This window comes from Lepidothrix coronata, unplaced genomic scaffold (assembly GCF_001604755.1).
Source record: "Lepidothrix coronata isolate B3197 unplaced genomic scaffold, Lepidothrix_coronata-1.0 Scaffold62, whole genome shotgun sequence".
Lineage (NCBI taxonomy): Eukaryota > Metazoa > Chordata > Aves > Passeriformes > Pipridae > Lepidothrix > Lepidothrix coronata.
In genome coordinates, this window is record NW_016690242.1 from 1680523 (window position 1) to 1693900 (window position 13378).

Consider the following 13378-nt stretch of genomic DNA (forward strand, 5'->3'; position numbering starts at 1 on the left):
TTTTCAATTTCACAAAATTCCTTCAAATTGAGGATGAGAGTCTATGATACTGTCTCTCATCCACTATGGAGAGAAAAGTGGCTTTCAGAAAGATTAAATCTTGTGGTGTATAAAAATTTTTTTGAAAACATAACTATGTTTAATAATATATAGAAATATTAAACCTGTAATTTAAAATGCAATAGTACTGTATTTTAATAATTTAAAATGTAAAGCTTTGCGTTGACCTTTAATCTGAATTCCTTTGTTTTCTCTAGATGTTTAGATTTGTAATAAGATTTTTGTTTTAAGACAGTAGTATCTATTTTTGCAATTTTAGATGTTTTACCTGTTACCTATGCTTACTTTGATGCATTTTGCTATATATAAAGCTATTTTGTATTTCAAATGAAATAAATATAACAATTCCTGTGGGTCTGAAGGAATTGCCACATAAGATTCAAATAAATGGGAAATAGGAAATCAAGCATTATTTCAAATAATGTATTAGAAATTGTCTTTATACAGGTAAATGGTTGCAGTTTTGAGACAAGAACAGCTATACCTACAGACTTAATCAGGGTACAGTATTGCAAATTGAATTGTAATACTAATGGAGAATACTAAAAACCTCAATTTGTTTTGAACAAAAACTGTGTTGCTGACTAATACTTTATTTTGCATGCTGTGCTCTGCATCTGCATTGTTTGCTATATTAATATAGTATATCATTCAACTTGAAATGCAAGCCAATTTACTCCATCTATTAAGGCTAAGATTATAAAGCAGAATTGCTTTATGTCAGTGCTTTTGAGGTGTGAATTATATTAACAAAGGAGGTTACTATGGCAATAAGATCTTCGATGCTGTATTGTATGTTAATGTTCTAAGGTGGCATTTGGTACAGAATTTAATATTTGACTTTACTTACTGTGATAAAACATAAAAAATGGTGTGTAAAGGAACTTGGGTTGATTTAGGAAGAAGAATTTGGAGTTGGAGAGATTCGTTCAGAGCATGGAATGCAGCACTCTCACACGCAGCTAGCGGTGATGGAGAATGAACTGACTGGGAAACAACAAGAGATTGAAGAGCTAAGCAGAGAGATAGAAGAAATGAGGGCAGCGTATGGTACAGAAGGATTGCAACAGGTATAATTACCTTATGTTGCTTTCTACTTGCTGTTTGCTTACATGCAAAAATGCAGAGCATCAACAGAAAGAGTTCACACTTAATGGCAGCTGTTCAGAATGCAGTCAGTGTGGGATGTCAAATTAATTACACATAATTTCTTTCAATCAAATACCATGTGCTCTATTACTTTGAGTGGCGTTTCCGTTGTGTGTCCTTTTTCTCTGTATTTTGTGACTAAAATGCCAGTGACTTTCTTCAAATCAGGAGTGGAAAGACAATTTTCTTCAAGAAAAGCCCTAATTCATCTGTAGTTAGGCAAAGACTGTATGTCTTTGATACCTTCCTGTTCCTCCAAGATCAAAAAAACTCAGGTTTTACTCCCTAGGGAATAATATAACTGAACCAAAATGTATTTGTTTGTCAGACTTCACAGCCTGAAATACAAAAACAACTGTGTCAGAATGTTTTAATTAAAAACATCTAATAATTTGGGTTTACAGAGAAGATTTTCTTATTTTAAAAATACCATTGAAGTATAAAGTTAGTTTATAAAGTAAGGAATATTCTTCCAATTTGAGCCAGTGGTACAACCCACTCAAGTCAGTGATTTGTAGTGCTTCATGTCTTATTTGTCTCTCTCTTTTAATTTGGATTCAAGTTATGTCACTGTTTTCCTATTTTTTTGCAAAGTACTATAGAATGAAAAAAACAAAACAAAGTTCTAATATTCAGTTATTTTCACCATTATTATTGCACAGTTATAATTTTTTCTGCTTGCATTTGTATCTGAACTGTGAAAATAGATGTGTTTTCCACCATATCACCAGTTAAGTGGGTTTTATCTGGTGTTGAATTTTAATTATTGTGTCTTGTGTCTGTTGTGCTAAACATAATAGTCATAATTATAGCATAATAAAGAAAATAAGCATAATTTTAGTTTCTTAAAGTTGTAACTACTGTTAGTTTTTTCTGAAAGAGCTGAAAGTAAAAATGTTTGCATTTTTAAAATGACTATAATTACAATTTTTAAAATAAAAGTACATTAAAATCTGGGGCTTTGGGCTGTGGTACAATTATATTTTAATAGTTGCAGCATATTTTTGTATGATAGTGGTACAGTGCATAATATTTCAGTCGAGAAGTGCATGTGGTTTATTTTTCAGAAGAAACAAAAGGAATTGTAAAAGGGGATTGGGAAAGATAGTTGTGTGCTTTAGTTCTACCTGTTGTGTCAAGAACGGAAATGGAATTTAGAAAGTTGAAAATTATATAACATTGTGTGGAGTGGAGCTGACAAATTTATTAATTTTGTGTCATTGAACAGATGCAAAAGCAAAGGTGTGACACACTTATGTTCCTGATCTGTGCCTAATTTTCTCTACTGTAACAAACATCTATTATTTCCACGAGGCCCGTGCTTTTAAAATAGGAGTTCACTCCAGTGTTCTGAAAAGAACTTTAAAATAATTTCCTCAAATTCTTTGACTAGTTTCACTAGGCAAAGACTTTTTGGTTGGGACTTTTGGTTTTTATGTCCCTGTCCTCTAAATCAATAAACTTTATCTGGAAGTATTTTACTGTTAGCATCCGAGACTCATCACATAACTCAGTGAAGATTTTGTGGGGGAAGACTGTAAACAAAACAGTTAGAGAGGGCAACTAACGGTTTAAGAAATTTGCAATATGTAGAGATGAGACTTCCACTAGCCTTCAAAGAGTTCAAATTAAATATGGACTTTAAAGTGAGTAACATGTTTATATAAATGCACACAAAAATATTACCAATTAGTATTGTAAAATTTCTGACTGCTTGAGTGTAATCCTAGAAAAAAATAAAACAGTTGCAAAGGATTTTTTGTACTCTTATAATTTCTTCATCATTACAAATTACAGAAGATTCATCTATTAAATATGCTGTATCAGTTTTGCAGCTTGAACTGATGTTTTCATGTAGTTATGAATAATTCCTCTGGGTTCACAATGTAGGATATTGCATGGTATCTATTACATCCTTTTAGTATGATGAATGCAATTTATTGCACTTTCAGTGACAGAAGACTTGAATTTATTGTGGAAAAAGTGTGAGAACATGAGTAGTTGAACAAAATTGCTGAAACACTTATTAGTAGATATTCTGGCTTCCTTTATGATAGTTTGTTTATGTGGCCATGCTTTTTATTTTAAAAGCAAGTTGTATATTTAACTAATTAACCTTCTTAAAAGTGCAGATTTTGTTATTTGTTAACTATATTTTATGGAGAGGTCATATATTGTTAGGTGGGGGGAAAATTGTTTCTGAAATATTTACAAATAGAGTTTGTGAAAACATACATGCTTTAGTAGTATGACATCTTTGAAATGGAGATGACTTATTCCTACTTAACTAAAATTAGCTAGTATTACTTTGTGGCTTTTATATGCATTAATAGTTTAAATTTTATATTTTATAGCTGCAAGAATTCGAAGCTGCTATCAAAAAAAGAGATGACATTATCACTCAGCTCACTACTAACCTGCAGCAGGCACGGAAAGAAAAGGATGAAACTATGAGGGAGTTCTTGGAGCTTACTGAGCAAAGTCAAAAACTGCAAATTCAGTTCCAGCATGTAAGTTACAGAGCTACCAATATTTATTTGGGTTTGAAAATAGATGTTGCTTTGGAGACTCCATAAATAGCTACTTCCTGCAGAAGCACACAATTTTTTGTGCATTTTTGAAGAATTAGTCTCTTTGTATAGATTGACAGTCCTTTTACTGGTCCTACTGTTGTTGTTATAGTACCTGATTTATTTTACTAATTAACTATGAAATTATAAAGATTAGTCTGTTTTCTTTCCTAGTATGTGGTAATAGCTTCTGATAAATACTGAATTATGGCAGTAATCTTGGGGAAAAAAACTTGTGTAATTAGTTCTCAGAGCTTTGTGAAGAAATCTAACATTTTCCCTTTGAAATCAAGAGATCCAGCCATCAACTTACATGGGACACTGTGCCATGCTGCAGTCCATCCTATATTTTTAGATAAAACCTGCCTTTTGTGGTATTATTAGAAGGTAATTTAAATAAGAAAGTGAAGCTTCAGAAAAACATTTCTTCTAAAAAGTATGGTGATTGAGGTGCTATAAACACTCAGACTACAGCTTACACTGTTGCAGTTGAATATTGTAGTATTCTGTGCTGTTTAAGCACATTATTATAGCTTATTTTCAGATTCAAGCAGGCTATATTCTGAAGCCTGAGCTTTTACTATTCAAACTCTGATTTTGGGCTCAGTAGTTGCAACTAGTTGATTTTACTACTTAGTAATGTTTCTGAGACACTGTTCTCCTATGTTAGCTTACCATTAATATTTAATTAATATTAAATATCTTTCTATTGGCTAGCCATCCCAAACGATTAAGGATATTTCAGTTCCTCCAAAATAACTTAGAAATTCGTGCAATAATCTTTGGGCTTGCAATATGGAAGAAGAAAGTAAAGATCACTCTTTCTGTATGTAGTGCAAGCTGGTTTTGAAAAACGTGATGTATTTTAGGTTTTATTCTTTATCATTCAAGTTGCAGGCAAGTGAAGCCCTAAGGAACAGCAGCCATAGTTGCACAGCTGCTGATTTATTGCAAGCCAAGCAACAGATACTTTCACATCAGCAACAGCTAGAAGAACAAGAATGTCTGCTAAAGAATTATCAAAAAAAGAATGAAGAATTTGAAGAACAGATAACACGTCTTCAAGAGAAAATCGCAAGATACGAAATGGTATGTTCCTTACTACACAGATCTCTTTTTCTAAACTCTTTTCAGGATTTTGTAGTTTCTTTGAAACATAAGGGCCAAAGCACAGATAATGAGTGTGTTGTGTAAAATGCATATGAAGATTTTAGGACTGTTTCTGTTAATTAACACATAATATGTGTATAATTTAAAACTGAAAATTTTATGTCAATTTTGTGTATTATGTTTTTAAAAGTTGCAGAAATATATACAGCAAAATATGAAACTATACTGCGTGTTAGAATGCCTTCATTGAATGACATTATTTTAGAAAAAAAATTTAAATTACTTGTTTGAACAATCTTTTCTGTCTTAAGGAAAGAGGAAATTTTTTTTCTTCATGTACTTTTTTTAATTATTCTTCATGAAAAACATTTTAAAAGCACCTAAAAAATTAAATGTCGTTAGAAGTGATAAGAGAGGGTGGGGGAGGCAGGGAGGAGTGGGGAGGAGATGGGAAATGATGATGAAGATGAGGTAGGGATTCTCAGTTATTCCAAGGGTACAGAAAACATCCAAATGAGGTCAAAAAGTAATATATATTTATTTTTTATCAGTTAGCATTCTAAAAAAGGCTAAATAGCCAAGTCTTTAAATGTTCTTATGTGTTCATATAATTAGCTAAAAATAAGAACATGGTTTTGCTCATTTTTTAAAGGAAAAACAGAAAAACGAGGGAGAAGATTTGATTAAAATACAAGAAAAAGAAGCATTAGTTGAAGAGCTGGAAGCAAAACTTGGGGAAGAAGAAAAAAATTCACTTCATCTTATGGAAAAATTATCAGATGTCAGCAAATTACTTGAAGAATCAAAAGAAGAGATTTCACTAAAGAACCAGCAGATAACTAATATGAGACTTGAACTTACCACCTACAAACAGAAAGAAAGACAATGTTCTGATGAAATAAAACAATTAATGGGAACTGTGGAAGAATTGCAGAAACGATGTTATAAAGACAGCCAGTCTGAAGCTGACATTGTGCAAAGAATGGAACTAGAAACACAAAGGAGACTGGCACAACTTCAGGCTGAATTAGATGAAATGCACGGCCAGCAGATTGTACAAATGAAGCAAGAATTAATTAAGCAACATGCGGTGGAAATAGAGCAGCGTCTTTTGCAACAAAAAGTAGAATTGGAGAAAACTTCAAGTCTGTCTTTGAATGAGAATGTTAATAAAGATCAAATGCATTTAATGAATATTAAAATTAATGAATTGAATGTGAAATTGCAAGATGCTGATAAGGAAAGGGAAAAAATAAAGCAAGAATTGTCACAACAGATGGAATTAATTTCAGCAGAGAAGTCTCTTCAGCAAACTAGAATTGAAGATCTTCTCCAAGAACTGAATTTTTCAAGAGAGCAGGTTCAAAGAGCCAAGCAAACTATAGTGGATATGGAATGTAGACTAAATGAAGCTGAAAAATACCAGTTTGTGATTGAAGATTTAAAAACTCAGCTGTCTTCTGCATCTGAATTTAGGAAGGATTTGGAATTAAAACATGAGGCAGAAGTCACAAATTACAAAATAAAACTGGAAATGCTAGAAAGGGAGAAGGATGCAGTTTTGGACAGAATGGCAGAATCTCAAGAAGCAGAATTAGAGAGACTGAGAACAAAACTTCTGTTTAGTCATGAAGAGGAACTTTCTAGACTTAAAGAAGACTTAAAAAATGAGCACATGGTAAACATGGAAAGCCTTAAACATAACTTGAATATGCACCATAAACAGCAGTTAGATGAGGTACAAAATGAAATGAGTCAAAAGATAGAAGCCATGCAATATGAAAAGGACAACTTAATCACAAAGCAAAATCAGTTGATATTAGAGATTACGAACCTGAAAGATTTACAGCAGTCTATTGTAAATTCTAAATCTGAAGAAATGACACTTCAAATACATGAACTGCAGAAGGAGATTGAAGTGCTTAGGCAAGAGGAAAAAGAGAAGGGTACCCTTGAACAAGAAATTCAAGAGCTGCAGCTTAAAACTGAATTGATGCAGGAACAAATGAGGGAGAGAGAGGATAGCCTTCAAAAAAAATGTTCAGAACTAGAAACCCAAAATAGTGTTCTTAAGGGGAAAAATGAAACTCTGGAAGAGAAATTAAAAAGTATGTTGGTAAGCTCTGAAGAAAACGTAATTTGTAACAGTAGTGTTAGCTCTGAAACAGAAGTTTTGGACTTGCAAAAAAGAATAGAGAAGCTGATTACTGAAAAAGAGCAACTTAAAAACCAAAACAGTCAACTCCAAGAGGATAGTGAAAGGCAAAAGCGTGCCTTTTCATTTACTGAGAAAAAACTTGAAGCTAATTATAAAGAGCTGCAGAAACAGTGTGCAACTCTTCTGAAGGCAAAAACGGAATTAGAAGAGAATAAGATGAAGCAGGAAGCTGAATATAAAAGCAAACTCAAAGCTTTGAATGACAAACTTCACCATTTACAAAGTAATAGACCAGGTTTATTTAAAACTAAAACTTGTGGTTTTGAAGGAAGTAAAGAAATCAAGGTGTCCAGGGCAGACACATTTGAGGCTGGAGAAGTTGTTGAGAAAGATGCAACGGAACTAATGGAAAAACTTGAGGTGACTCAGCGTGAGAAACTGGAATTGTCCCTTAGACTTTCTGATCTCTCTGAACAATTAAAGTCAAGGGATAGTGAAATTTGTCATTTAAATGAAAAAATCAAATCCTTAAAAGATGAGAAAGAGCAAATTCTAGCAAAGTGTAAAGAACTAGAAGTCATAAACAGCCGTGCTCAGAAAGGAAATAGTAGTAGTAATGACTCTAAGACAAAATGCTCTAAAGGAAAATCTCTGAAGACTGCTACTACAGCATCTGAAAGTAGAAATAAACCCCCTGGTCCGAGGAGTAAAACTGATGAAGGAATAAATGTAAGGGGAAATCTAGCTTTGGGTAAAGATAGGAGTCATGAGGTAATAAAAAGAAAGGAGGTCCAGCAACTGCTGAAACCAGAACAGCAGTCTCTTGTAGAACATTTACATGGGATACCAGACAGGCTGACAGATGAAGCATCATTAATAGCCATTACACAAAGTGAAAATAATAATCTTCAACAGCAAGTGGATGCCTTAAAATCAGAACAGGTATGTTACATAAGACAGTATAGAAAATAATTTGCCTATGAGAATTTGTAGGAGCTTGCACTTGGAAATTTGCATTGTATTTTTCCTGTTAGCTGCTTTGAAGTACAGGTGTGTGTCGTGTGTGTGTGCATGTCACTGTGGCCAGTGGTTGAAAGGGGTTACATGAATGAATGCGATTGTAATTCTGGTCAGTGTGTATGAGGATGGTATTTTTTCAATGAAAGAAACACTCTTTCCCTTAGATTTAATTAACAACAACAAAAAAAGGTAAGGAGAAGATGAGTAGAGCACTTCATATTTTGATGTAGTGTTTCACTTACATGAGGGGAAAACTTATTCAGGAGGTAAGGTTTTATTCTGTGAATAGCTTTTCAGTTCTCAAAGTGCTCATTCAAACAATGTAAAAAGTAATGAAACTTCATCAGTCATCTTGTTCAAATTTTTGAAATATCAAACTTGTGAAATACTAATATTACATTATCAAAATTTTTGTGTATATGTGGTTATCACTTCTTAAGAAACGTATCTGGAAGTGAGCATGAGGAATAATGCATATCGTGTGATTCTAACCAGTGTCTAAGTTTTACTGGAGCAATTTTGCTTGTATTTTTTGGTATTGTAAATGAACTGCAGGCAATATGAAAAGGATTGCTATTTTGTTAAAACTCAATTTTCCAAATAATGCATGTTTAAATTTACCCTAATGCATACCGTATGTGCAAGCATTCCATTCAACACATTATTAACCGCAGAAATTTGCAAAGATGGGACTTCCTGTTTTCTTGTTTCTCACTTTTTGTAAAATGTGTCTTTTTATTCAAAGACTGACTTACAGCTACAAATGGAAGCACAGCGGATTTGCCTATCCCTGGTTTATTCAGCTCATGTAGACCAGGTTCGTGAATACTTGAAAGCAGAAAAAGAAAGTGCACTTTGCAGTCTTAAAGAGGAACTTGTTCACAGTCATCTACAAGAGGTAAATGATCTTAAAAAAATGCATCAGCTGGAGCTCCAGACCTTGAAAGTTCAGCAAACAGGTAACTTGACCAAAATTTTGAGTGAAGATCTTTCATATGAAAAACAGTGTCTTTAAAAACCCGACAAAACAAACAAGCACAAGAGTTTGTGCGTGTAGCTGTCCAATAAATTGTTTTTATAGAACACTTTGAAGTGGTTTTGTACCAAATTGTTTACCCATTGCCTTTAGTCTATTACTCAGGGAACTTTTAAAAAACAGTATATAAAAAAAATAGGGAATAAAAAGTACTACAGGTCATTGTTTTCTATTTCTATTAGCTCCATTATTTCTAAAGGACTACATAATAGATTGACCTGTAAGGTGAAATAATGAGTAAATACATCAACAAAATATTTTTGGACTTGTTCTGTTCTCTGTTCTTTGAATTGCTGTATTGACTCTCTGCCCATGTTAAGTAAACTTTACTACAACTTTTTGCCTCGGTGAGCTTTTACGTTATCATGGTGGTTTTCTACCTTTGCTTTTACTGTCATCCCATGATTTGCTCTTGGGTAAATTTTTGGCATTAAGTTCTTTGCCCTCTAATATGATTCTGTAGTTGTATCTTTCTAGAGGCCACTAACACACAAAGCCATTTCTTATCTCTTGCTACTCTTGAACATGCAGCTCAACCATAATAATTGAATCTATCCATGTCTTGGCACAAGAAAGAGGGGAACAAAAACTATGCCTTTCTAAAAACTGAAAAGGCAGTCTCACTGTGGCAGGAAATTAGGCCTTTGAAAAGTTGGTTTGCATCTAGTGTTTAAAAATAATGTGAATAATTTGTATTCATAGATGATGACATGAAATCTACACAAAGACTTATAGAAAAACTCAGTGAAGCTGTAACTGAGGAATGTTCCAGGCTTGCTCAGGTAAGAATTAACAAAAAGCCTTTTTTTAAAATGAAAATTTTGGAAACAAAAAATTATGTGTACAGAGAATCCTCATATTTTTCTACATTATCTTTACAGGTTTTCTTTGCAGCTTTTCTCTTTGCACTGATCTGAAAATAGAGACTGCTAAACCTGAGCTTCCAAAATAGCAGTGCAAGGGGTTTTTGTTTGGTTGGTTTTTTTCCCTAAACTTGCTATGTCCTTGTCTAGACAATCCTTTTGTCTTGTACCTAGTCTTAATCTTCTAGCTAATGTTTGTCTCATCTGTACTAGTTTGGAAGTATTTTTTTCCTTTCTCTGTGTCTCTGGCTATTTCTGATTTATAACAGTCTGATGTCACACACATATTGATGCATAGGTCATCAGCTCTTATGTCTGCAATAAGGTAGTAATTTCTTTCTTAGCTGCACGTCACATTAAAAGGAGCAGAAAAGAAGAATTTTCTGTCCAACCCATATTAATTTACTTTTTGTCTTTTTTTTTTTTTTGTATTATCAGTATCTCCCCCCACGAGATCAAAGCCTTTAATGTCCAAAAGAGTCTGTTAGCATCTCACTTAATGAGACCCTTCGCTTAACAGGTTCACTGAGACGGGCAGGACATTTGATACCTTTTTATATAAGGACTGAACTTAATAGTGGTAGAAAAACCCCTCAGCAGGTTTGTCCTATGAGTTATTTGCTGTCAACGAAACTGTCAGCACCTGAAAATGGACTCACTCTAACAGTTCACGAAATAACACATTTATTAATACAAATTTGTGAAAGTTTATGGGGTTCGTTGTTTCTGGAACAGGGTCTAACTGCAAAAACACACTTAAACTATTTAATAGTAGTAATAATAATAAAGCCAAGCATAGGCACACACGCTAAAGCAAAAGCAACTTACAGAGATGTAAAACAACTTACAAAGAATAAGTAAGGCAAAAAACTTAAAATACGTACTCTAAAGCAAAAGCAACTTACAATGAAGTAATAAGTAAAAATTTTAAAATACTAAGGAGCAAAAGTAAAATTAGTATATATGTATAAAGTGATCACTCATCCCAAGGTATCCTGAAAAGGTGGAGGGACAAAAAGGTAGCCCATCAGTTACCTCCACAGAGTTGATGGAAATTCTCCCCGATTTTTGCGTGGAGAAGTTTTAATACCTTTCTTTTTTAGGCAGTTTAATATTAATCTTTTTTAATTCCTTTCTTCTTTAGGCAGTTTGAGTGGCTATAATCAATAGACTAATTTTGGGATGATAGACAGATGAAATAGGCCCAAGGGTCCACTTCCTGAGTTCCCATCAGCCAGGATGTTCATGGGGAAAGAAAGGCCATATCATTCCATATCACTCCTTTCTTCATTTTAATCCTCTTATCAGTTTCTGGGAATGTGTCTCCAGGTGCTGGGGGTTTCCGAGAAACCATCAGGAGGTTTTTTTCTCCTTTTGTGTAGCCTTTCTATCACCTTCCACTGCAGCATATCTTTCAAAGACTTAAAACTGTCTCAGAATCTAAGAAAATTGTTGTCTATATTGTTTTCAGTAACTAAATATTATAGTCAACAATTGAAGCATATTTTTAGTCTCTATTCTAGTACCTATCACCAATAATACTTTTTTGCCATATTTTTTTTTGTAGAGTCTAAGTAATCAATGGCCCTTTCAGGTACTTTTTGACCAGGAATCAAGTTACTTATTAAACTTATTTCTAGATAAATTAAGCTGCTTTCATCATTCATTATAAGCCATGGTTTTCCATTCTAAAATACTTCAAATGGATGAGGTCTGTGGTTTGGGTGTTTTTTTCCTTCTTTGCTGGACTTTTTTCAGCACCTTTTCCAGAAAGTGAATAGCAGAACTTTTTTACTTGAGATCCAACATAGGAGAGATTAAGCAGGACTCCTGATAGCTAACAGAAAGTGGCAGCTGAATGAGAGTTTTCAGCATTAGTTGTTTCACAGCTGTGAAAAAGGCTGCTGATCTGTGTGATTCCATGTTAAGCTTCTGGAGAAATTATGATTTTATTTTTGTAAATTGAACTTGGTGTCTATTGAGTCTGAAGTCTTAAAAATAAAGCACTGTGTGCTCTGAGCAAACTGTTTCATTTCAAGTGTCATTTATCTTCAGAAATCATGACTGTCTTCTGTTTGCCTGCCCATTGTGAATATGGTAGCTGTTTTGTTGACCACATAGCACCAACAAACATGAGGCATTCTGTTCATGACTTGGTTTTCTTATGCTATACCCTTTTATCCAATTTGTTCAGCACTTAAAGAGCAAGAGGAGCTGTAATCTCTAAAAAGATACAAATTTCTGCCATAGGGGAATCCTTCTTCCAAGTAAAATTGCAGCTTATGAGAATGCAACATCTACAATGTAAATTTGCTTTCCACATTAAGAAAGGAGGCCTTTCTTTGCAAGATTTCAATACTTGGCAGTTCCAAATTAAATAATGATTTGAAAATGTGTGCATTTATGTTTTAGCTGAAAAGTCTTTTCATATCTGTTCCTTTTTTCAGAAGCTTTAAAGATTGTCTAGGTTCTTACAATTCAACAGAACATCTAAGCCATCATTTTCACTGCAGTTAATACTCACAAGATACTACTTTCCTCCCACTATTTTTCTTACTTTCTTTGTGAATTGTGATTGATAAATTAATAAAAAATTCTTTACTTTTTTCTTTGTTTCATTTGTTGTACAGGTTTTGTGTGGCAATCAGAATGAACATTCTTCAGCTGCTGTAGAAGTTGATGATAAGGACCAGGAAATTTGCAGTAAACCTGCTGTTGTGAAAGAAAAACTGAGTGTAGAATTACCAATACATAGAGATCAAGCTCAAGGTAATGCCATTGTACTGTCACGCTGGTTAAAAGTACTGATTTCAAGTACTTCAATCTGGCAAATTTTCCATTAGTTGTTCACATGTTAATTTGTCTGCTTAAAGAGGTGCTTTAGAGATTTCGTTATTATTCTGAAATGCTCTTATTTTTTATTATGAATATTTTCTTATGCTGTTTTCATTATATTGGAAATTGGTATTAAAAAGTGTTTGTTTTGGGTTTTTCTCCTCCTCCTTTTGTAGAAGAAGCTAGCAGCTTTATAAAAAAATACATATATTACAAAACATAAGGAAGGGCCTTCACCTGTTTCAATAATGTAGTGTTTATCAGACAGTTCTTCAGGGGAGAACTTGTGAACAAATCATCTGTATTAAAATTTATGGTAAAATGTTTGTTTTCTTTTTTTAAAGTCCCCGGTTCTTTGTTTAATTTAACTGTGCAAGAACGTATGGATGCAGTTCTACGCAAGATAATGGAAGAATACAGCAGGCTGAAAGCACTTCAAACACAGCTGATGAAGGATTGTAAACAGGTAAACTTTTATAGCATATGAGTACATGAGCATCTGAATTTTCTCTGCTTCATGCATTACAGAATCACAGAATACGCTGAGTTGGAAGGGACCCACAAGTATCATCGAGTC

The 13378-nt window shown here is 33.5% G+C and overlaps 1 protein-coding gene across 8 annotated transcripts in view; it reads left to right on the forward strand.

Moving 5' to 3' along the window:
* Window positions 1–13378, forward strand: part of AKAP9 (A-kinase anchoring protein 9) — a 114724-nt gene that overhangs the window by 40952 nt on the left and 60394 nt on the right. For 5 of the 8 annotated variants that reach the window (XM_017817681.1, XM_017817683.1, XM_017817686.1 and 2 more), the window contains 9 exons: window positions 508–561; window positions 960–1130; window positions 3564–3719; window positions 4671–4868; window positions 5542–7989; window positions 8813–9026; window positions 9806–9885; window positions 12597–12735; window positions 13146–13267. In XM_017817681.1, the coding sequence (XP_017673170.1) occupies window positions 508–561; window positions 960–1130; window positions 3564–3719; window positions 4671–4868; window positions 5542–7989; window positions 8813–9026; window positions 9806–9885; window positions 12597–12735; window positions 13146–13267 (3582 nt within the window). The remainder of the gene's footprint in view (window positions 1–507; window positions 562–959; window positions 1131–3563; window positions 3720–4670; window positions 4869–5541; window positions 7990–8812; window positions 9027–9805; window positions 9886–12596; window positions 12736–13145; window positions 13268–13378) is intronic. The other 3 variants (XM_017817682.1, XM_017817687.1, XM_017817688.1) reach the window with 3 other exon arrangements.